Genomic DNA, 24,164 nt, shown 5'->3' on the forward strand with positions numbered 1-24,164 from the left:
ACAGACAGGAGGAATTAAAATGAATCTCATACTGGATCTCCTGTGGCTCGTAGGCATTATAATCTATTCGTACCTGGAAGCTTGTGTGAAACTATTTATTCCTACGAAAAGAAAATCTGTCAGGGGTGAGGTTGTGCTTATCACTGGAGCGGGACACGGCATCGGAAGACTCACTGCCTATGAATTTGCCAAGCGGCAGAGCAAGCTGGTTCTCTGGGACCTGAACAAGGTACAAAATAGCTTCCCCCCTTGAAACCCTATAACGAACGGGAATGGCAAATGCTGGTGCGTGGAAATAATGGCTAGCAGGCTTCCTGGATTCTTAGAATCATTTGCAGTCAGCCCTATTCATGTTTTCCTGGAAAGGAACTCCATTGACTTCAGTGGGGTGTACTGTGCTCCTTCATTATCTCCGTTTGAGCTTCTGGGGCAGGCGGCTTTGCAGGCAGGCCACGGGGGGGGGGGGGTGTGTGCTCCCAAGTCTGGCGTATGGCAGGCTGGATTGTTCCCTGCCGCCCTATTGACAGGTAAGGGTATCCTGTTAAAAGGATGCCTAGGCTTGCACTCCGTGTTTGCTTTGCATAGTTGCAGCTTCTGATCTTTGTGTGGGAAGATGTGAGAGTAAGAGCTACCCAACATGTAGCATATGTATGTACATCTTTATGCTGACTTCAGTGGTGTTTATCCTCAAGTTAAGCATGCCTACGATGGCAGTTCTCGATACTGTTTTGCAACATTGGGTAGATTATTGTTGTTGTTATTATTATTTACTGAATTTATATACATCAGGGGTCAGCAAAATTTTTCAGCAGGGGGCCTGTCCACTGTCCCTTAGACCTTGGGGGGGGGCCAGACTATACAGTGGTGCCTCGCTAGACGAATTTAATTCATTCCACAGGTCTTTTCTTATAACAAAAAATCCGTCTAGCGAATCTCATAGGAATGCATTGATTTTTTTTTTTGCCCATAGGAACGCATTAATTGAATTTCAATGCACTCCTATGGGAAACCGCGATTCGCTAGACGAATTTTTCATAAAACGAATTCGTCTAGCGGGGCAACCTCCGCTCGAAAAATCCTTTCGTTAAGCGGAAATTTTGTTAAGCAGGGCATTCATTAAGCAAGGCACCACTGTATTTTGAAGAAAAAAATATGCCCCTATGCCCCACAAATAACCCAGAGATGTGTTTTAAAGAAAAAGGACACATTCTACTCATGTAAAAACACGCTGATTCCCGGACAGTCCGCGGGCCGGATTTAGAAGGCAATTGGGCTGGATCCAGCCCCCGGGACTTCGTTTGCCTACCCATGGCATACATGATTTTGCCCCTGAAAGGCAGTGACTGGCCCAAGGTCATCTCATGGGCTAAGTGAGCCTTCGAATTCTGGTCTCCCAGGTCCTAGCTAGACACTCAGTTATGTACTGAATGGAAGGAAATGAGCCATGTTTCTCCCTTTTCTGCATGGCATAGCATGGCGTAGAGGAAACAGCTGAAGAGTGCAGAAATCTGGGGGCCACAGTTCATGCCTCTGTTGTAGACTGCAGCGTCAGAGAGGAAATCTACAGTGCCGCAGAGAAGGTGAGACCTGAACGCTGCAACTTTTGTTTGTTTGTTTTTTTGTGTGTGTCCCCCTTTCTCTCATCCCCCCTCCCCTTTATGTGATATCCAATCTGAAGAACTCTGGAATACTCAAAGGCTTCCTCACTATTTTGTAGCAAAATAAAAAAATTCCTTCAGTAGCACCTTAAAGACCAACTAAGTTTATATTTTGGTATGAGCTTTCGTGTGCATGCACACTTCTTCAGATACACTAGAAACAGAAGTGTCAGACCCTATATATATATACAGAGGGTGGTGGGGGTGGGTGGGAATGGGAGATGGGCTGATGGGAGTGGTAAACCTGTAAGATGGGTGTTAATGGCTGCTGATGGCTGCAATTAGTCCTGGGCTGAGGTGCTAAAGAAAGCTTGATCATGCATAATGAGATAAGAATCCGATATCTCTATTCATCCCAGGTGCTTCCATGGTTTTAAGCTTGGTAATGATTTCCAATTCAGCAACTTCCCTTTCCAGTCTGTTCCTGAAATTTCTCTGTAATAAAACAGCTGCTTTGAGATCTTGTATAGAATGTCCTGGGAGATTGAAGTGTTCTCCTACTGGTTTTTCAATCTTATGGTTCCTGATGTCAGATTTATGTCCATTTATCCTTTGGCGTAGGGTTTGGCCTGTTTGTCCAATATAGAGAGCTGAAGGGCACCGTTGGCATTTGATGGCATACACAATGTTAGAAGATGAGCAATTAAATAGTCCTGAGATGGTATGTTGGATGTTGTTGGGGCCAGTAATGATGTTGTCCGGGTGTATGTGGCAGCAAAGTTGGCATCTGGGTTTATTGCAGGCTCTGGTACCAGTGTCCATGTTAAGTCTGGTGGTTGTATTATTGTGGGTGAGGAGTTGTTTAAGATTGGGTGGCTGTCTGTAGGCAATGAAAGGTCTTCCTCCCAGAGCTTGAGAAAGGGAGCTGTCATTGTCCAGGAGAGGCTGTAGATCTCTGATGATGCGTTGTACTGTTTTAACTTGGGAGCTGTATGTGATGACTAGTGGTGTTCTGTTATTTTCTTTTTTGGGTCTGTCTTGCAGCAGGTTCTCCCTAGGTATCAGTCTGGCTCTGTTGATCTGTTGTTTAACTTCATCAGGTGGATATTTTAGTTCTAAAAAGGTTTGCTGTAGATCTCTTAGGTGAGATTCTCTGTCTGTAGAGTTGGAACAGATGCGGTTGTAACGTAGGGCCTGGCTGTATACGATGGATTGTTTGGTATGTTTGGGATGGTAGCTAGAAGCATGTAGATATGTTTGTCGGTCAGTTGGTTTTCTGTATAAGGTGGTGTCTATACGTCCATCCTGTATTTTTATAGTAGTGTCCAAAAAATGTATTTCTTGCATAGATTGGTTCATTGTTAGGTTGATGGTGGGGTGAAAGTCATTGAATGTCTGGTGGAAGGTTTCCAGGGTCTGTTGTCCATGTGTCCAGATAATAAAAATATCGTCAATGTATCGTAGGTACAAGAGAGGTTTGAGTGGGTAGGAGTCTAGGAAACGATGTTCTAAATCTGCCATGAAGATGTTGGCATACTGTGGGGCCATGCGGGTGCCCATGGCTGTGCCGCTGATCTGGAGGAATAGGTCATCACCAAATTTGAAGTGGTTGTGGGTAAGGACAAAGTGGCAGAGTTTGGTAGCAAAGTCCGCTGTGGTTTTATCTGAAATGGTGTTCCTTATGGCTTGTAAACCATCATTGTGTGGGATGTTGGTGTATAGAGATTCCACATCCATAGTGGCTAGTATAGTATTGTTAGGAAGATTGTTCAAAGATTGTATTTTCCTCAGAAAATCTGTGGTGTCACGTACGTAGCTGGGAGCACTGATAGCATATGGTTTCAGAACAGAGTCCATATAGCCGGAAACACCCACTGTAATGGTGCCAATACCTGAGATGATGGGGCGTCCTGGATTTCCTGGTTTGTGTATTTTAGGTAGAAGGTAGAAAGTTCCTGGTCGAGGTTCCGCTGGTGTGTTTGTGAGGATCTGTTCTTGGATGTGTAGGGGTAGCTGCATCACTATTTTGTGACGTTTTGCTTAGTCCTGTAATCAAGCTATTGCCTGCCTATGGATTCCGTGACTGTAAATCTAATCCCGAATGCTCTTCCCGTTTGTCACATTTTTAAAGGTGAAAAGAGACATAGGAGATGTCAGTATTTTAGTGAATAATGCCGGTGTGATAGCAGCAGCAGATCTCCTTTCCACTCAGGACGTGCAAATACAGAAAACGTTCGAGGTCAACATCCTCGCTCATCACTGGGTAAATATTGTTAGGGTACTGCTAATTGGTGCTTTTTCTCTATTAAAAAATGTTTAGGTGTACTCTCATTGCCCTACTCATACTGCCCCTCATTGAGGCTAAACTTAGATTCACAAAATGTTTAGGGGTATGCATACCCCTGCGTCCTCCCAGAAAAAGCACTGCTACTAATACATTAAAAACTACTAATTCACTGCTACAGTTATACCTGATAATCCAAACTAAACAACGACCAATGCTAAATATTATGGTTGATACACACTTAGCCATAACTTAAGCTGATTTCCAGGGAGGGAATCTATTCGTTTGGATGCCGCCACTGAGCTGGTCGTCAAAATCATCAAACTACATCCCTTTTCCCCAAAAGCAAACATATTTTCAAAAGCAAACTGTTTTAAGGGGGAATGACTGTCTTCTCCACCCCAAAAACCCTAGGCAGAAAATGCCTTGCAAGCATGGCATGCAAGGAAGTAGCCATCGCCTGGATTTAAAATTCATTCTTCATAGATGGTTGGGATAGCTCAGCTGGCAGAGCACGAGACTCTTGATCTGAAGGTCATGGGTTCAAGACCCATGTTGGGCAAAAGATTCCTGCATTGCAGGGGGTTTGACTACTAGGTGACCCTAGTGGTCTCTTCCAACTCTACAGTCTATAAAGACCTTGGGCGATCAGTGTAGCTCCTATTTGGTCCTCATCGCCCCTGAGGTTGATATCAAAGAGCATCTCCAGCAAAGTGAATGAAGATGCTTCCTTCCTTTTCTTGCCATGTCAGACCCGTAGCATCTGATGGTGGCGTGCCACTGCAAGCCAGCCCCAATAAGGAAGTTCTGTTTGAGGTAATCCATCAGGGTGTGACAAGGGTGCAGAAGTTCACCATGGGCAAATGGTTGTGGATGAGCTTGCTCCTAGCTTAGAAACTGGGGCAGCTGATGGGATGTGGGAGTAAACCTGAACAGGTTTGTTTGTGGACGGAGTGAGTGAACTCATCTTCCAAGCAAGACATGGAACTCTAGGTAAAGTGTGAATGTGGTTCATGAACTCGGATCCGGCGTGATTACAGGGTATTTGTGGTTTGGGGGGAGTGTTGAAATATTTATTTGATTTCTGTTGCATTTTTATTGAATATTTCACTTGTGATAATATGCTCTTTAGGCCAAAAAGCAGCATATAAACAAACAGTAATATAACAAAAGGAAATACTAGATATGTGGGAATCTAACGATGTCTTCCCCCCTTCTTTTCAAACTTCAAGACAACGAAAACATTCCTGCCAGCAATGATGACAAAGAACCATGGCCATATTGTCACTGTTGCATCAGCTGGTGGGCATCTGACAGCCCCTTTTCTGGTGTCTTATTGGTGAGTATAATAGAAACATTTCTGTTCATGCCAAAAATGCTCCGATTAGTCCTATATAATAATATGCAAGTGTCTCTGCATCCAGATTCCCTGTGTCCCGTTTTCCACGCTACTGAGCATGTGCCCCAGGGATACAGGGATTGGACGCAGAGACTGCACGCACACACACACGCACACTCTCCTCACCCCGCCCCCCACCCCACCCCTCTGCCCTGCACTGGCTCAATAAGCAGTTCAAACAGAGGCCACCAGGTGGAAGGCAGGAGCAGGCAGCAAGGCCCCTATGCAGGGCAGGCCCTCTCTCAACGTGCCCAAGGGCCTGAAGAGGAAGCCGGGACAACCAAAAAATCGAGGCCCTGGCTAACAGGCCCGAAATTGAGGCCCAAACAGCGCAAGCAACCGGGAGACCCCCGCTGGGCCGGAACGGCCAGGAAAGGCGCGGGGAGGCCACCGAATGCTCAGCGCCAACCGCGGGACCCTCAGAAAGTGCCGGGGCGGGCGCAAGCCCCCCGGACAGCAAAGCTCCCTCCCAGACGCAGCAGGCGACTGAAAAACAGCCGCGGAGGCCAACAAAAGTAGCGGGAGCCACCCCCACCCCACCCCGAAAAACTGGGCGTACACCCCGGAGCAGACGCCCGGGCCGTCCAGAAGCCAGAATTCGGCCACTGGGCCCTGGCAGCAGCAGCACTATTGATGGGGAAAAATTAGGAACCAAACGGCAGGCGCAAAAAGCGTGCGAAAACAGGGTGGGGAGGGATCCGCACTCCAAACACAAGCTTCGGAGGGGGTAAAGGAAGAAATACCCCCACACACACACCCCAGCTGAGCCCGGGCTATAAAGGTAAAAAAGGGGGGGGGGACTTTGGCTTTGGGTTTGGGAACGGGGGGAGAAAATTAGGGATAAATTAAGGATCAAAGGGAGGGGGGAGGAACAATCAATTAGACAAGCTATAAAAGCCCCCCCACGCGCCGCTGCCACCGAAAAAGGCCGAATGTTCTAGCGCCCGTTTATTAAACGGGCTGAATGGCACTAGTCTAGAATAAAATGGTTATGTCTTCAGTGGTCTGTGTTTGCCTGGGCTTCAGTCTGGACTAAAGATTCTCAGCCCCTGTGTTCTGATTCAATACATGATATCTAATCACAGGACATTTCAGGATTTGAGCCTCTGCCATTGGCCCTTAAACTCTGATTTATGATTCGCAGCTTGGAAGTTTAGACAGCCAATCATGTTGGGAGTGGGAGTGGCCCAGGCCTTCAGAAATGTATATAAGCAGTTGCTTTGCCCCTGTTGTCCAGTTCAGTAGTTCAGTAAAGGTTCTTGCTGTTATCACCAGGCAGGGCCAGCACGTCCATTAAGGCGAACAAGGCACCAAAATGGAGGGGGAGCTGGCCAGCCTGCCCCCCCGCCACTGCCCAGTGCCGCTCCTTTTCTTTCACGTGCCACACAGCCTGCTGGCACCCGCCCACTTCTGTTTACCCACGGCCCGCCCTCCGGAGGCCGAGGCAGGCACTGCTGCTGTGCTGCTCGTGCCTCGTGCGCAGGCACAGCAGCAGACTATAGTTTCCCTCCTTGCCGGCGCCAAGTTGGCGTCTGGCCTGGAGTCGCGAGCGGAGGTGCTGGGCTGCTGGCGGAGCTGCGGGCTGGTCGGACAACGACGAGGTAAGAAGGCGGCTGTCACGGTCCGGTCGGCGGGCGGTTGAAGCCCTGGCTGAGGACGTCAGGACCAGAGGCAAGATGGTGGTGTAGAAGCAGGAACAGGTGCAGGGCTGAGGGTCCAGCAGCAGGCAGTCGCAGGGTCAAGGAGCCAGGCGGAGGTGAAGGTCCAAGGGTCGAGGATCAAGGCGTCGGCAAAGCGAGGGTCCAAGGAGCAAGGCGTCGGCAAGGCAAGGGTCCAAGGAGCAAGAGGCCAGATGCAACAAGGCAGGGATAGCGTTGCTGTGGCAAAGAGCTGAAGGGAAATGCTGAGCTTTTATCCCTCCCCGCTCCTGCCACCAGGTGCAGTGAGTTATCAAGTGGCCTCACCTGAGTGGCCACTCCTTGCTTCTCCAGCACAAGCTGAGGCAGGCCCCAGTCCTGCAAAGCACTACAGGCCCCAGAGCCTGACTCCTGCCCATACTCCTGACAGCGGCGGCGCCAGGCCAGGAGGCGGCGGAGGCCTCATCAATGCCACCTGGGGCCAGGGCGGTGGGCGAGGGGGAAGGCGTGGCAGCAGGGGCCTATCTGAATCCAGCTCAAAGAGAGGAATGGTGGCTGCGGAAAGCATCTATGTGGACCCTTCCATCCATCACCACTATGGGGAAGAGAAGCTGAGCCGGGGGTCCACTTTCAAAATGGCATGGGGTGTGCTCACTGCACTGCACTGTTTCCTCCCATTCCAAGCTCTTTAAAGGTTTTTTAAATGGCTGACAGGGGGGAAAACCATCTGGAGATCAGTTCCGCAAACAAAAGGCAGAAAGAGCCAAGGAAGACGCCAAGCAAGAGGTGATCTTCCGGAAATACCTTTGTAAAACAAGTACAGAACAACAAAAAGATGACAGTACCATTGGTGAAACTACCACTGAGGAAACTCCTAGTACAAGTGGTATTGGTCTTACCACAAGTGGTATTACTTCCGAGGACAAAGTCTCACAGTCTGGAGATATTCCAGTGGAACACACAGAGGAAACCGAGGATTTTGAGGAAACTGAGAGTACTGCAATTACTACAAAACACGTTGGTATTGTGCCTAGCTTGGATTACAGTGACCCTGCTAACTGGCCTAACTATTGCAGTGAAAATTTGCGACAGCTTCTTGTTCAGCATGGCCCACGACAGATTGTATCATATAAATTTCCAAAAGACTCCCAAAAAAGAAAATTCTCTCCTGTCTATTACAAGAGGAAACTGTCAGATGATGAAGAAATGTGCCATCATTGGCTGATATATTCTACCTCAAAAGATGTGGTTTTTTGTTTTTGCTGTAGGCTGTTCAGCAAAAGAGATGGTGGAGCAACAGCTTTAAAAGACCCAGGTTCAAAAGACTGGAAGAACATTGGAGCAATTCTGTCGGCACATGAAAGGAGTGCTCTCCATCTATACAGTTACCAGGCGTGGAGAGAACTTGAATTGCGCTTACAGAAAGGAAAAACAATTGATAATATCAACCAACAGAAAATAAGGGAAGAAGAGCAATATTGGCGACAAGTCTTGGAACGCTTGATTGCTGAGGTCAGATTTCTTGGCATGCAAAACATGGCACTTTGTGGTACAACTGAAAAGTTGTACAGTGAGAACAATGGAAATTTCTTGAAGCTTGTTGAATTTTTGGCTCTTTTTGACCCTGTCATGACTGAACATGTGCACAGAGTTAAAGATGAAGAAACTATGGTTCACTACTTAGTAAAAGAGATCCAAAATAAGCTTATAGAGCTTCTAGCAACTTCCATAAAGCAGAACATTTTAGCACGTATAAAAAGGTAAAGGTAAAGGGGCCCCTGACCATCAGGTCCAGTCGTGTCCGACTCTGGGGTTGCGGCGCCCATCTCGCTCTATAGGCCGAGGGAGTCAGCGTTTGTCCACAGACAGCTTCCAGGTCATGTGGCCAGCATGACAAAGCTGCTTCTGGCGAACCAGAGCAGCGCACGGAAACGCCATTTACTTTCCCGCCGGAGCGGTCCCTATTTATCTACTTGCCCTTTGATGTGCTTTCAAACTGCTAGGTGGGCAGGAGCTGGGACCGAGCAACGGGAGCTCACCCCATAAACTCCAAATACTACTCAGTTATTTTGGACTGTACACCTGATGTTAGTTATACTGAACAAATGACTATGATTGTACCTTTTGTCAATGTAATCATGCCATCAGATACTGAAACATCTGAGCCTGAGGTTACAATAAAAGAACATTTATTGGGATTTGTTCCCCTAAAGAAGACTACTGGTGCCTTTATGGGAGAAACTCTTCTTTGGCTGCTTGAGCAAATGGGATTACCACTTGAGAATCTGCATGGTCAGGGTTATGATAATGGGAGTAACATGAGAGGTAAAGAACACTGAGTACAAAAGAGAGTTCTTGATATAAATTCACAGGCCTTTTTCGTGCCCTGCAGTGCGCACTCTCTCAATTTGGTTGTCTTGGATGCTGCCAAGAGTTGCCGGGTTCAACAGATCTATAATTAATTCTCTCCATCAACTCAGCATTGGCAAATACTAACTAGCCATTAGTGCCTACCATTACTGTTAATTAAGCCTTTGAGTCAAACAAGATGGGAAAGTCGGATTGATGTTTTGAAACCACTGAGATATCATCTTGGTAGTGTATATGATGCTTTAATGGAGATCTATAATGAACCACACCCACATTAAAAAAAACAAGTGAATCTCTTGTTGAAGCTAAGGGTCTTGCTGAAGGCATTAGTAAGTTCAAGTTTGTGGTATCCCTTGTTGTATGGTACAACATGCTTTCTGAAATAAATCGGACAAGCAAACTACTACAAAATAAGGGAACTGATTTAAGTTCAGCTACAAGTCAATTACAAGTAACCAAGAATTATCTTGTGGGCCGTAGGTGCGATGATGGTTTTGAAAAAGTTTTGATAGATGCTAGTGTGATTGCAAAGGAGTTGGAAATATTACCAAACTTTCAGACAGAACAATTTAGACAAAGGAGAAAGAAAAAAACAGTTTGGGTATGGGGCCCCAGATGAGGCACCACAAGATCCAAAGCAAAAATTCAAAGTGGATTTCTATTATGCTATTTTAGATATGGCCATTCAATCTGTTGAAGAGAGATTCCAACAACTACAACACTATAACTCCATATTTGGCTTCCTATATGATATATACAGCATCAACAAAAAATGTACTGAAGATGTACGAAAGGCCTGCAAGACTTTGGAGCACTCATTGACACACAATGAAAACAAAGATATTGATGCTGAAGATTGTACTGTGAACTTCAAGCAGTTGCTCGAAGGCTTCCAGAGTCTATGCCGCCACAAAAAGTACTTCTCTTCATACTACAACACAAAATCCAGAATAGTGTGCCTAATGTTTTTTGTTTCTCTTAGGATCCTTCTCACACTTCCAGTGTCAGTGGCAAGTGGTGAACGCAGTTTTTCAAAACTCGAACTTATAAAAACACACATACGCTCAACTATGCTCCAAAAGAGACTAGTTGGTTTGGCAGCTATATCAATCGAACATGCTGAAGCATCAGCACTTGACCTGAAGGAACTGTTAACAAAATTTGCAAAGGAAAAGGCATGTAAAATAAGATCTTGATTTGCTCGAAATTGAAACATTAAAGAGACTTAAATTTCAGCATCACATTTAACATTTTTCAAAGTGATTTCTGTGCTAAAACTGTGTTCTGTTTGAGGAAAATAAATCAGAAATTGTTTTATGACTTGTTTTCACAATTTTAAAAAAATAAATTAACAATTTCAAATTCTGTGCTTTTCATTCTTCCTATAATGCATTTGTGTTTGAAATATGATTGGCCGTTGGGGTGGGTGGGGTGTCAGAAGGTGATCTCGCCTAGGGCACAAAAAAACCCTAGCACCGGCCCTGGTTATCACTATGTTTTGCCTTGTATATCCAACAAAGGCATATTCAGGGTAAACCCACTGAAATCAGTTTAAGAGTTGTGAAGAAGTTTGGTCAATTATAAGTGATTTATTTTCTGTAAGTTTGTTACTAATTCTCTAGTATTATCTGTCTTAGCAATTCATTGATAGTGGCTATATTCTGAAAGCTTGCATGTTGCACACACATTGGGTAATGTACAACAATCTGCTACAGGTGTCAAGTTCATGGTGTTAGTACTACTGTAATAGGTAAGGTCCTTTATACAGCTCAGGACCGGGTTACCTGAGAGACTGCCTTATCCCTTAAACACCCAATCAATGTCTGTGGGAACATTTCTCTGGCAAGTTCCGAAGATCTCTACAGTAGCAGGGCTCTTATTATGACTGCCCCTGTTCTGTGGAATAGTATTCCTGTTGAGATGTCACAGGCATTGAGATATTCCTGCATTGCAGGGGGGTTGCGCCAGGTGACACTTGGGATCCCTTAAAACCCTGCGATTCTAGGCGCCCGCAACTGGATACATTTTTCTTCTGAAAGGTACAGAACACTGATCCAAATCCCTACTCAGAAGTCAGTCCCACTGAATTCAGTAGGGTTTCTTGTCAAAAAGTATTCTCGGGACTTTCCCAGGTGGACAAATAGGTCTTTGCTATGAGTGTCATTTTTTAAAGAAGTTGTATTAAATGTATCAGCTGTTTCTTGTGTGCTATTAATTTTTTTTTCCTGCTTTTATTGTACAACATCTTGAAATGGTTATGTAGACGGAGATTAATATAATAATAATAATAATAATAATAATAGCTAAGAAATGTTTTCAAAGATCTCCAAAATCTCCTATCCCCTTAGCTCAAGCAAGTTTGCTGCTGTTGGGTTTCACAAAAGTCTGACTCAAGAATTGTCTGCTTTGGGAAAAGATGGGATAAAAACCACATGCCTTTGCCCAGTGTTTATTAACACTGGCTTTATTAAAAATCCAAGATCAAGGTAAGTTATGAGAAGGCTCTTTTCCATTTTTTTTAAATCCCCTTTTGAAACAGTTGCTCCTGTTCAAGAAAACATGTATAATAGTCCAATGCTTTGCATGCACCTGTACGCTCAGAAATAACCACCATTGAATTCAGTGGGGCTTCCTCCCAGGTAAACATGCATAGCAGGGGCAGGGCTGGGGAACCTTCTGCAGCCTGAGAGTCACATTCACCTCAAATAACTATTTGTACAGTAGTTGTACCCAGGTGGCACTGTGGGTTAAACCACTGAGCCTAGGGCTTGCTGATCAGAAGGTCAGCGGTTTGAATCCCTGTGACGGGGTGAGCTCCCGTTGCTCGGTCCCAGCTCCTGCCAACCTAGCAGTTTGAAAGCACGTCAAAATGCAAGTAGATAAATAGGAACCGCTACAGCGGGAAGGTAAACGGCGTTTCCGTGTGCCGCTCTGGTTCGCCAGAAGTGGCTTTGTCATACTGGCCACATGACCTGGAAGCTGTACGCCGGCTCCCTCGGCCAATAATGCGAGATGAGCGCGCAACCCCAGAGTCGGTCACGACTGGACCTAATGGTCAGGGGTCCCTTTACCTTTACCTTTACAGTAGATTATATCCCAGCTGCACAAAAGTCAGCTATTTCCATACATGCACACCCTCGTCTATGCACAGCTCTTCATCCAGGCAAGCAAGAGATATTTGGTTGCATCCAAAGTAGTGCTAAGCCACATTCCCATCCAAGCAAGGGTTTTCACTTCTTGCAATGGGACTTTCCCCCTCCCCATGCCCACCCCTTAAAAATCTGTCCGGGGGGGGGTTCTCCCAACCCACTGGAGCAGATTATGGGAGGGCATGGGGTGCATGAGGGGAGGAGACTAGGATAAGTCTCATTTAGCAAGCACCCATTGTCATAGTTCAAGGGCACATTCTATCCAGTCAAAAGCAATTCAGAGAGTGTGGGGTAGGGTAGCTGAGGGGCGTGGGTGGGGGAGAGGAGGCGTGGACTGGAGGAGAGTCTCAAGAGCTAAATACAGACGCTAGTATTGTGATATAATCCCTCTTTGGATGCATGTGTCCTGGCCCTCCCCAGCTAAGGCAGGCACACACCTGATAGTTAACCCTTTATCGACAAGAAAAGCACTTAAAGCAGCTTGCACATGCTTCTAGCCTCTAGGCAGCTGTCCACAGATCTAGGGCAGTTTCAGCAACAGGGGGAACCACCTGCAAGCTTATATAACCTCCCGTGGCAGATTGCACACCTGTAACTTGAGACTTCTCCTGCACAGAAGTTGTCATTGCTCTTCACACTTCAAGCCCCTCCTGGTTCTAGGAGACAGCAGGGTGGGGGAAGGTGGGGGGGTCAACCCCCATAAAGCACTGGTTCCTCCTCCTAGGTCACTTTCCTGGTCCCCTGCCTCCGCCCCACACTCTTCGCAGTCCTGTCGGTCCCTGATCTCATGGGATTAATTTCATGGGCTAGCAACAAATTAGACCCTTGGAGGGATTGCAGAGAGTTAACAACATTTAAGAAACATTCTGGCAATTATTATAACGGTGTTGCTAGAGCTAATCTCAAACTGCCCCGTGCCCGTGTTTCTGGCAACATTTTAGTTAGTGTTTCCCTTTAACCGCAGGTTGTCGCCTATTCTGGAGCCTGACATAGTTGCGAAGAAACTCATAAATGGAATTCTTTGCAATCAAAACATGATTTTTATTCCTTCGTTTGTGAAATGCCGCCTGCTGCTGGAAAGGTATGTGGGGTGCACTTGGGAAAGGAGCGATAAGTTTCCGAGTTGTTATTTGGGTTAAAAACATGCCTTGGGATCAAAACAACACCAACAAAAAGCAGGCAACCAAAGTCAATTACCTGTGTCTAAAAGAATGATGAGCTTCTGTGTCGGCTGTAACCTGATGCTTCTATTTTCTTTGCAGAATCTTACCCGAGCGTGCCTTGGTGGCTTTGAACAAGATCACAAACGTAAAATTTGATGCAGTTGTTGGACGCAAGGGGAAAGAACATTAGATTAAGAGATGCCTTCACTTGGGGTGTATATTAACCCATTATTCAGGTGTCTGATTAATGCCAGGCAGTGGGTAAAATATGTAACACACTGTCTTTAACCTGCAGGTGGAATCCCCTGAACTTCCCATCCCAAATATATTAAAAGCACAATATCTTGGTGATTATATTGCTTCCTGGTATTTTGCAATCACGTACTTTCTTCCATTCTTTATGTTTATATGCCACCTTATGAGAGCGGCTCATCCATTAAGGCAGAGATGCAGCAATGCAGCCCTAGAAGCTTCTTGCTGCTTTCCAGAAGGGAGAGTGATGAGCTGGTAGCAAGTTTGTGGCTGTGTGGGTGTACTTGCAGAGCCAGTTCCACTGGTTGTGTGGCAATGTCCCTCCTTCCCGTGTAATAAATACACAAGACGCGGTAAATGAGTTTAATTGGGTGGTTAAGGCCACAACTTTATTGATTACGAACGTTGAGCGGAATTGGCTTAGGCGTTGGAACCTATCAGACTATATCCGACTCCAACCCGTGTGTTGGAGCCCGTGAGAAGTTGACCACCAGTAAGGAGCACAGTGATGTACATCTACCGGAACTCCTCCTGTGGCCACCGAAGGGGCGTGCCCTACAGCCCTGGCATCTCCAGGCTCAGGACCAAGCCCCGCCCCCGGAATGCTTTAAAGGAATTACTTCTCCAAATTTGGGCAGTTGCTGACGTAACCTGCCCCTCCCCAGAGAGCAGAGTTCCCGCCTGCAGGGAGCTTTAAACTCAAAGCCCCCGCCCCCGACCAACCTGATTGGTCGATCCGGGTGTGATGCAGGCGGGAACCTTCCATCGCGCAGGGGCGGAGCTAGCAGCCCCCTGCGCAATGGTTCAGTCGGGAAGCCCACAACCCCACCTCCATAGCAGGCGCGGAAGTGGCTTTGTGTGCCTGTGCAGCTCCCCCTTGCAGTTCCCTTGCCTCTCTCCTTTGCAGTAAGCAGCAGCAACACCACTGCCATACAATCATAGAATGATAGAATTGCAGAGTTGGAAGGGACCCTGAGGATCATCTAGTCCAACCTCCTGCAATGCAGGAATATGCAGCTGTCCTATACAGGGATCGAACCTGCAACCTTGGCATTATCAACACCAGCTGAGCTATCCAGGCTTTGCTATTGCTGTGACTCCACTAGGGCTGGGCGATATATCAATATATCATCCAAAACTGGTTTGAAATCCATATTGTGATATTGGTTTCATAATTTTTGACCTGGCAATATATTGTGAATTGTGTGTGTGTGTTTACGCACTATGCAAAAATCACAATGTGGGAAAAACCGTGGAACCAGACAATGCCTCTACATAGCTCCATCCTTATTTCAGACATTGTGATATACTGTACAAGTCTATCATGATGTTTAAAAGGTAAAGGGATCCCCAGCCGTTACGTCCAGTCATGGACAACTCTGGGGTTGCAGCGCTCATCTCGCTTTACTGGCCGAGGAAGCCGGTGTACAGCTTCCAGGTCATGTGGCCAGCATGACTAAGCCACTTCTGGCGAACCAGAGCAGCGCACAGAAATGCCGTTTACCTTCCCGTCGGAGCGGTACCTATTTATCTACTTGCACTTTGACGTGCTTTCAATCTGCTAGGTTGGCTGGAGCTGGGACCAAGCAACAGGAGCTCACCTCGTCGTGGGGATTCGAACTGCCGACCTTTTGATTGGCAAGCCCTAGGCTCTGTGGTTTAGACCACAGCGCCACCCGTGTGATGTTTAGCTGGTGATATATCATGATGATGAAAACCAGATATCACCCAGCCCTACTGTTCGACTCTACATAGTTCTACCCTTATTTCACAAATCATGATATATCTGTATATCAAATGTTTAGCTGGCAATGCCATAGAATTATTTAAACAATGGGAGAGGCTTGACACACAAGTAGAAAGTATGATTCACTGATAAAGGCAGTAATTAGAGGAGCAACGACTGACACAGTGCTAATGGTAATACTGGTGGCAAAGGTTGGTTTTGATGGGAGAAAAACATCCAGGAATGGGTAAAATCAGCCAGACATGCTTCTGTTTGTAGACTCTCAGCAGGAAATACTAAATTGCTTGCCATTGTGACATGCATTTTCCAGGCACAAAACAAAGGATCCCATGAGTGAAAAAATGTGGGCACTCATAAATATTCATGCTATTAATGTTGTTTGAACCTGATATTTCCTAGCAGAGTTTGTAAAGTATGAAGGAGACATCCTCCCCTGCCTCCCACCAACATTACATCCATGATCATACAGTAGGAAAACCATGTTTTACACTCATGTTTGTTTATTGGGTTCCGCTGCATTATTTCATACTTCCAGGGGGGAAGTTGTAAATGCCTCATCCACCGTCCAATGGCATCTTGCATTTCTCCCTGAGAGAATGGAGTTAGAGGCTTCATTCGTTTCATGAAACAAAACATAATTATTTCTTTGTTTAGAGAGGGAGGGAACGTAACTCTGGATTACACCATTCTTAAGAGATAGGAAGACATCATTTCAATTGAAAGGAAAAGTTGATTTCTCCATGCCATTCATACATAGATAGGTTGCTACAAGAAAGTGTTGATAGGTTTCATAACAGATTAGATTTTATCCAGAATTAAAGCTTCAAAGAGTTAAAAGCAATTAAAAACAGGAATCCCATCCCCTTAGTTTTCCTTGTGCTTGTATCCAATGGTAAAATCAAATTTAAGTTCATTCAGCTTCCACAAAGCTTTAGCTCCACGAGCTGGAAGGAACCTGGAGAAAAGAGGAAGCTATATTAGTTTTGACTACCTATTTCAATGTTGGGCATCCTGCAACTTTCTAAATGTTGGACTTCAACTCCCATCAGCTGTGGCCAGCAAGGCAATGGTAAGGGATGACTAGGGTTATAGTCATCACAACATGTGAAGACCTATATGTTCACTGTCATTTTTCTACACACTGAAAGCAACAGACACATGAATTAGGCCAAAAATACATTTGGCAGTTGGCTTTAATTTTTCAGCATGCTTACCTATCCAGCATGACACAGACTTTCAGAAATCGCGGGATGAAAATCATGCTCTCATTGGTTAGAATTCCCTTTATTGCTTGATTTGCAACTTCTTCAGGCTCCAAAGGAGGCATTAATCTGAAGTTAGAGAGGAAAAAGGCAACATTCTATTTGCAAGTTCAAGGCTTGGAACTTGCGGCCAGTACAAAAATCAGGCAATGAGATGATGCTCACATAATAGGCCTGGACCACAGGTAAATGAAGCCAGAACACAAGAGAAGGTAGGGGAGGATTCCTTTTAACTGAATGACCTGAAACGAATCTAAATGGGAACTCAGATTATTTTAAAAAGAGGCTGGGCCACTCCAGACTGTTATTTTATTGCAGCAATATTCTGCAACATGCTCTCTGATGCTATAAAAGTGTGTTAGCGGTGGATTTATTTCGCTTTATCTGTTGTTCTGTGATCCTTCCCCAATACCACCTACCACGTTATTGCTGTCTGGGAAGCACGGCAAAAAGCCCACGCCACGCCACCGACATAATCTGTGGCATGAAAAATTACAGGATTTCAGCAGGAAGTTACTGTTGGAAGCAGTCTGAATCCCCTGAAACTTTTGCAGGCACAAAGAGTATTGAAAGTGATATCATGTATGGCCGCCAAAATAGCATCTTGATGAGCACAAATCATCATGAATGTTCAATAAAAAAAAAGACATCTGGAAGGGGGGACTCAGCAATAGATGGAATGAAAGGAAGGACTAAATGACTGGCACTACAAAAGGGCACTTTTAACAATGGATTTTTCTAAACGTCAGTGTCACACCTTTCTTATTCAGTACCTTGAAGATGGATTTTTGACGAAGTCGGAATTTATAAACATAGGGCAGATGCATGAAGTCTTGACCCCGTCTTTCTTCAAGGCAGACAGCTCTTCTGTCACAGCTCGGTGAAGCCCAACTGCAGCGAATTTGGACGAGCTATGAGAAATTTCGGACACAGCTTAGTGGCTGGGTGATTGCCTTCTGCACAATACAAATCTCACATGAAACATCACAAATATTCAGGGACAACATGCAGCTGTTTTTACAGCTGTCGGCCATCACTAACCTCAGACCTACACATATGGAGTGATTGTATTTGTTCTGGAGTAGACGTATGAGCTTCCTCTCCACATGCTAATTTTATAATGCATGCATGTGCTTTTGCCACTCAACTGCTGATCAGCTACTGGAAGCACATTTTGGCCCACTGGGATTTGGATATTCAGTGAAATCTTCGCCCACTCAGCAATCCCAGGGTCATGAGAATTAGCTTTAGGTTAGCAATCAAGAACCACTCAATTCCTCTTGTTAAAGTAAGATGACTATAGTTATGGTGATGTCTTGTTGACTGGGTTCAGGTTTCTAGCTCCTAAGCATGTGGGATGTGGAAATGGTGAGAGCATTCTGTAATCCTTTAGTTTGGGAGGGAATTATTTTACTCTTCTCCTTCTGCATCAGGGATCGAGAAATGGTGGTGCGTCAACTGTTGCTGGACTGCAACTCCCATCATCCCTCACTATATTGGTCATGCTGACCGGGACTGATGGGAGTTGGGAGTCCAGCAACATTTGCAGGGTCACAATTTCCCCACCCCTGCCCGATGCTGTGATTCCGCTGCCTTACATGTACCGTAATTTTGACGGATAATTGGCTTATTGCATTTCATGGTACTTTCATTGTATCTTTGGTGGCATCAATGCGCTGTTCACCAAAGTGGGGACCTCTAGACCAAGAGTAAAGGTAAAGGGACCCCTGACCATTAGGTCCAGTCGTGACCGATTCTGGAGTTGCGGCGCTCATCTCGCGTTATTGGCCGAGGGAGCCGGCGTACAGCTTCCAGGTCATGTTGCCAGCATGACTAAGCTGCTTCTGGTGAACCAGAGCAGCGCACGGAAACGCCGTTTACCTTCCCGCTGTATTTATCTACTTGCACTTTGACGTGCTTTTGAACTGCTAGGTTGGCAGGAGCTGGGACCGAGCAACGGGAGCTCACCCCATTGCAGGGATTCGAACCGGCGACCTTCTGATCGGCAAGCTCTAGGCTCAGTGGTTTAACCCACAGTGCCACCCGCGTCCTCTGGACCAAGAAGCAGTATATAAATTAAGAATCGCAAGCTCGTGGACTTCAAGTACGTATTGGCATTGACTGGACACATATGATGTAGTCCAAAGAGCTTCCGCCTGAATTCCAGAACTTCGGAACCCTTGCCTTCCACACCACAGACTTTCATGCTGCCAGAAAATGGCAGCACACCATTGGGAATCCATGAGTGCAGCTTCTGAAACAGGAGCAGGAGCTGCATTTAGAACGGGAACTGCCATTCTGCTTGTGTGGCAAACATCCACTTGCACAACAGAACACACACACACCCATCCTCTCTGTGGCTGCTCCTCACACACACTGAGAATGTCCTCCAGGTAGTTGGGGGACCCTCGGGAAGACATTTCTGGGGTGCACACTGGGAGAGGGGAGGAAGAAGAAGCTGAATCCCATCCAAAGTATTATTCCTATAAGCTGCATTTCTCAAAAGGTAAGATTCCGTATAAAATCGGTTGTTGGGTAAATACAGTAAAAACCAATACAGGTAAATTTACAGTACTCACAAATTTAATAAGAGTAGGGTATTATTTTATTGCTTCTTTTATTTCTGCTGATGGGGAAATGTCTCTCCTATATACGCACCAATAAGCCACGACGAATGGAGCCACTATGTGTCCCCCCGCAGAAGCCACGGTGATGACATGGCCGTGGTTGTTGTTCATCATGGTCGGTAGAAATGCTTTTGTGGTCTGAAAGTTAAAAAGAAGGGGGGGGTAACTTTCAGGGAGGTCTTAAGCATATACGGTGCCAGGGTGCAAAGATCCACCTGATGCCGCCCCCCTGGCTTGCCCAGGTCTTTATGACCTTTTGTAAGGGTGGGACGGCGAGGCGCACACGGCAGAGCTGGCCTCGCCAGCCGCCTCAGTAGCAACAGAGGAGCCCGAGGAAATGGCGGTGGCAGCAGAGCAAGGCTGGGGCCGGGCGCCGGGGGGTGGGCAAGCAGAGCCCAGTGCAACAGCAGTCAAGCCCGAGGCAGAAGTGGCGACTGAGCGAAGCCGGCGCCTCATGTGAGCAGCATGCGCTGGGTGGGCCTCTTGACGGCCTGCCAATCCCAGGCATGCAGGAGGGCGGAGCCGGCCGGCTGCCTCAGTGCCTCGCTCACCCACAGCAGAATAGCTGGGGCACTCTGACGGGCTCTTCTCTGCTCTGCTCAGCAGCGGCTGTCGGCTCTTCCCAATCCCCAGACTCCAAATCTCAGCCCCAGGGCCTGGTGCCCCTGAGAGCCCGGCACCCGGGTGCCCCGCACCCCTAGCACCTATGGGTAAGAAAGCCCTGGTAACTTTCCATAGAAGTCAGCCATTTAGTAAAACAAGTAGCAACTGTTGGGCCAGTTGTTTCAGGTTTGTTCGTTCTTAGTTTCCCTTATTTATTCTGAAGTGGGTTTTACTCAGTAGGGGCCAACGCAGTGGCGTAGGCTCCACTCTCCCATCTTCCAAGCGCAATTGGCAATTACAGTGGGGAGGGGCAAGGAGCAGGGACCCTAGTTCTTTATGTACATGCGTTATTTAATATCACACTTCTTCAATCCATAGGATGAGCAGAACAATTTATGGTATAAATGTGAAAACCAGATACAGAAATAAAAATGAAATAGTGCTGCGCTGCACTAAGAAAACAGTGCTGAACCACGCTGCATCTTTTCATTCAGGTGTAATGTTGCATCAGATGGTGGAAATTGGGGTGGGAAGTCGGCAAAAGAAAAGAAAAAATTATTATGTATTGGAGTGTATATGTGATTGTTTTTGAAAAATTAATAAAATATAACTGGGGGCAAAGATCTAGTTACAGGTAGGGGGCAAAGATGATCGCCTTTTCCAACAGCATAACACCAGCCTGCCCTGTGGCACTCAGGGGAACGCTCCAACATTATCCATGTGTGAGAGAGTAGTGGCACCTTCCAAATGTTTTGGACTACAACTCCCACCAGCCCCTGCCAGTACTACCATGATAGCTTGTCATTCAAATAATCTGGAGGCCACTAGGAGATCATGCAGGAGATCATGGTAACCATTGTCAGTACCTCCTATTACACACTGATGTGCTCATAGGGCTGTTCTTGCAACAGGGCTGTGCTAAATGTTTCTTTAAGATAAGATAAGATAATCTTTATTGTCATTGCTCCCCTGCGGGAACAATGAAATTACTCGGGTGTAATTTATTACCCAGTAGTGAGCAAGGATGTTGACTTCAAACATTTTTTGAATGGCTTGATCCTCAGTTGACAGCACATCTGTTGGGGAGATCACCCCGGCGTTGTTCATCAAGATGTCCACATCACCAATCTCCCTTTTCACCTTCGAGGAAAGGGAATAATATGGGGCAGAGGTGTTTAGCTGCTCTGAGACAGTTTATGATGTATGAAATGAATACATGCTAATAATAATAATAATAATAATAATAATAATAATAATAATAATAATAATTACAGATTACAGGAGGTTAGATTAGGTAGTCTTAGGGCCTGAGCCCCCGAGTCTTTTGTGGCAAGATCTGTATTGCCTAGCCCCTTCCTTTTAGAAACTTTAAAAAAAAAAACATTAGTTTGCTTAGAAGGTGGTTGGACACACAGCAAAGCACAGTGTCGCCACAGAACACCTTTAGCAGCTGCTCAACACCTTCCTTTCCCGGGGGCATCTATACTGCACACATAAACAAGCACTTTCAAATTTTATGCAGAAATTTAGGATGACCCTGTGCACCAATCTCCACAAGCACATGTGCCAGGATTGCAACTTCCTTGAATTTCTCATATTAATTTTGCTATCACCAGTGAGCATGGACAGGTAGGTTTACATGACTCATGACCTTTGTCATTGACCCTGCTGAGTGGGTTAACTAAGACTAAGACTAAGATATAAGATATCTTTATTGTCATTGTCCCCTTGCGGGAACAACGAAATTACTCGGTTGCTACATCCACTCAGATAAAGCATTCCGCATAATCCAAAATTACAAAAAGCTAATTAAAAACAGTAAATATACTACAAAATAACAAGTAAAATAAGATGACTTCAAAGTCATCTTTTAACGAAGTCCTAACAGTGCCATTCTATGCATGTCTACCCCGAATGAAATCCAGGCAGGTGGGTACTAGATTGCAGCATAAAGCAATTTTTAATTGTTAAATTTATCCCCCCCTCCCATTGAAGTCAATAGGGTGGGAATGTGCTTAACTTTAACAGGATCTTGCCTTGAACCCCTAACTAAAACGAAAAGCATAAGAAGTCTAGTTCTGTCCATTATTTTCATTATTGGCTGTTTTTATTCCATCTTGGCTGTGAGTCCTGGAAGGTCTGCTCCCTAACTTTCAGGTCTTTTCCCATCTGGCCTGGGAGGGAAGGTTCCAGACTGACTCCAGCTACAAAAGCTGAGGCTGCGGAACAGACTCTTTGGCCAAGGTATTGTTTTGGGGGTGGGGTTGTTGGGTTTTTTTTGTTTTTGCTGTTATTGGTTTTTTTGTTTGTTTTTTACATTTTCATTTTTAGATTTTATGATTTATGTGGAAATTGTTCAGTTGGTTGTGTTCTTTGTGATGTGTTTTATTAATAGTTTTCGGCTACTTTCCTTATACTTGTATTTATGTAAATCTTTTCATGTAAGCTGCCTTGTGCATGGTTTTTACTACGGAAAGGCAACATACAAATAAAATTATGGTGATAATTAAAACAGGGCAATGCATTTATTAGGAGTAAACAAAGTTTCACAAAACTAGGAACAAGATTTGGGCTCTCCAGAACTCTCTATCAGGGAGGGATCTCCTGTCTGAGCAGTGCAGAGAGCTGATTCTCTGAAGAACAGGAGAGGGACGAAAATGTCTCCATGGGTCTCTCTCAGGTGAAGTGGAAGGATTTGATGGTAGGAAAAAGAGTATGGTATAGAGATAATGCAGGACTTTAAAAAATATTTTAATTTTTTACTGGTGCATTGCCCTGGGAGACCTAATGCACAAATCTCCACTGAATATATCTCTGCAATTTGGCTAGCTGCCAATGAGCAACAGACACCTCTCTTTCTCACCTCTCTTTGTAGGCTCCTCAGGGCAGAGTCCTCCTCACTTGTATTTACATGCACACTAACATACCCATCAATCGTCCGGATTTGAACGGGACATCCTGGAATTACCGAAGCCATCCCAGCTTCTGATTGGATCCCAGAACGTCCCATTTGTTGGCCCAATGCTCTGGCACAAGTCAGCCGGTTCGCTCCAGAGCGCTGGACCAAAAGATTTTTGGGTCTCACATGCCAGCTGGCTCCCATGAGACCTCAGGACCAAAAACGAGTCCCAATTTTGATCAGTGAGATGGTGGAGCATGTGCACTAATAGCACTATTATATAAATAACAAATAGCAATATTTAATAATTTGCTGAACTTTAGGTAAAAAGGTAAAAGGTAAAGGACTCCTGGAAGGTTAAGTCCAGTCAAAGGCGACTATGGGCTGCGGCACTCATCTCGCTTTTTCAGGCCAAGGGAGCTGGCGTTTGTCCACAGACAGCTTTCTGGGTCATGTGGCCAGCAGGACTAAACCGCCTCTGGCGCAACGGGACACCGTGATGGAAACCAGAGCGCATGGAAACGCCGTTTAATTTCCCGCCACAATGGTACCTATTTATCTACTTGCACTGGTGTGCTTTCGAACTGCTAGGTTGGCAGGAGCTGAACTTTAGGATACTGGCATCATAGCAGGTTGGGGAAGACTCTGGGGGAATCTGAAGGCTCACCTTCTCTGCAGTGCTGTAGATGTCCTCTTTCTTGCTACAGTCCACCACAAAAGCATGTGCTGTGACTCCCAGCCTCCTGCATTCTTCAGCAGTTTCTTCAACGCCATTCTAGAAATGGAAAGGGATTGAAAGCTCACTGGGAAAGGGCCTCAAAAACCAGTTAGAATCCTTTTAGAGGATGCTATTGAAAAAGGTCCAGTCAGTGTAGACTAACCCAGCTCTAATCCTAGCAAGAACGCAATTGTACCTTGTTGATATCCCACAGAACTAACTTGCATTGACGCCTCGCAAATTCGTAAGCAGTGGCTCTCCCAAGCCCATGGCCAGATCCAGTGATCAGAACTATTTGTCCGCTGACAGATTTTTCCTTCACGGGAACGAAAAGCTTGACAAGAGCCTCTAAATAGGAGTAGAGGACTACAAGGAGAAACACAGGGATCTCGAGCAAGAGGTGCATCTTCTTTGGAGAAAAGATCTTGCACACTGAGGCCAATGGACACCTGTGTG

General features: G+C 45.7%; 2 protein-coding genes across 3 annotated transcripts; one reads left to right on the forward strand and one right to left on the reverse strand.

The window, feature by feature from the left end:
* HSD17B11 (hydroxysteroid 17-beta dehydrogenase 11) lies at positions 1-13,954 on the forward strand. 2 transcript variants are annotated; one of them, XM_035113740.3, is made up of 7 exons: positions 1-229; positions 1,473-1,580; positions 3,730-3,861; positions 5,115-5,221; positions 11,637-11,774; positions 13,402-13,518; positions 13,700-13,954. In XM_035113740.3, exons 1-7 carry the CDS (start codon positions 20-22, stop codon positions 13,788-13,790), a joined length of 903 nt encoding a protein of 300 aa, XP_034969631.1. In that variant the 5' UTR covers positions 1-19; the 3' UTR covers positions 13,791-13,954. The 2 variants fall into 2 exon arrangements, with proteins under 2 accessions (XP_034969631.1, XP_088516688.1); XM_088660562.1 differs by lacking the exons at positions 11,637-11,774; positions 13,402-13,518; positions 13,700-13,954 and adding an exon at positions 8,187-9,863.
* A 256-nt stretch (positions 13,955-14,210) lies between these two features.
* LOC118084435 (estradiol 17-beta-dehydrogenase 11-like) lies at positions 14,211-24,151 on the reverse strand. The gene is made up of 7 exons (XM_035113943.3): positions 23,905-24,151; positions 23,658-23,765; positions 21,100-21,231; positions 19,520-19,626; positions 17,635-17,772; positions 16,814-16,930; positions 14,211-16,554 (listed from the first exon to the last, which is right to left on the reverse strand). The coding sequence occupies exons 1-7, from the start codon at positions 24,112-24,114 to the stop codon at positions 16,464-16,466; spliced, it is 903 nt and encodes a 300-aa protein (XP_034969834.1). The 5' UTR covers positions 24,115-24,151; the 3' UTR covers positions 14,211-16,463.
* Between the last annotated feature and the right edge of the window lie 13 nt (positions 24,152-24,164).

Source organism: Zootoca vivipara, chromosome Z1, assembly GCF_965207765.1.
Source record: "Zootoca vivipara chromosome Z1, rZooViv2.hap1.1, whole genome shotgun sequence".
NCBI lineage: Eukaryota > Metazoa > Chordata > Lepidosauria > Squamata > Lacertidae > Zootoca > Zootoca vivipara.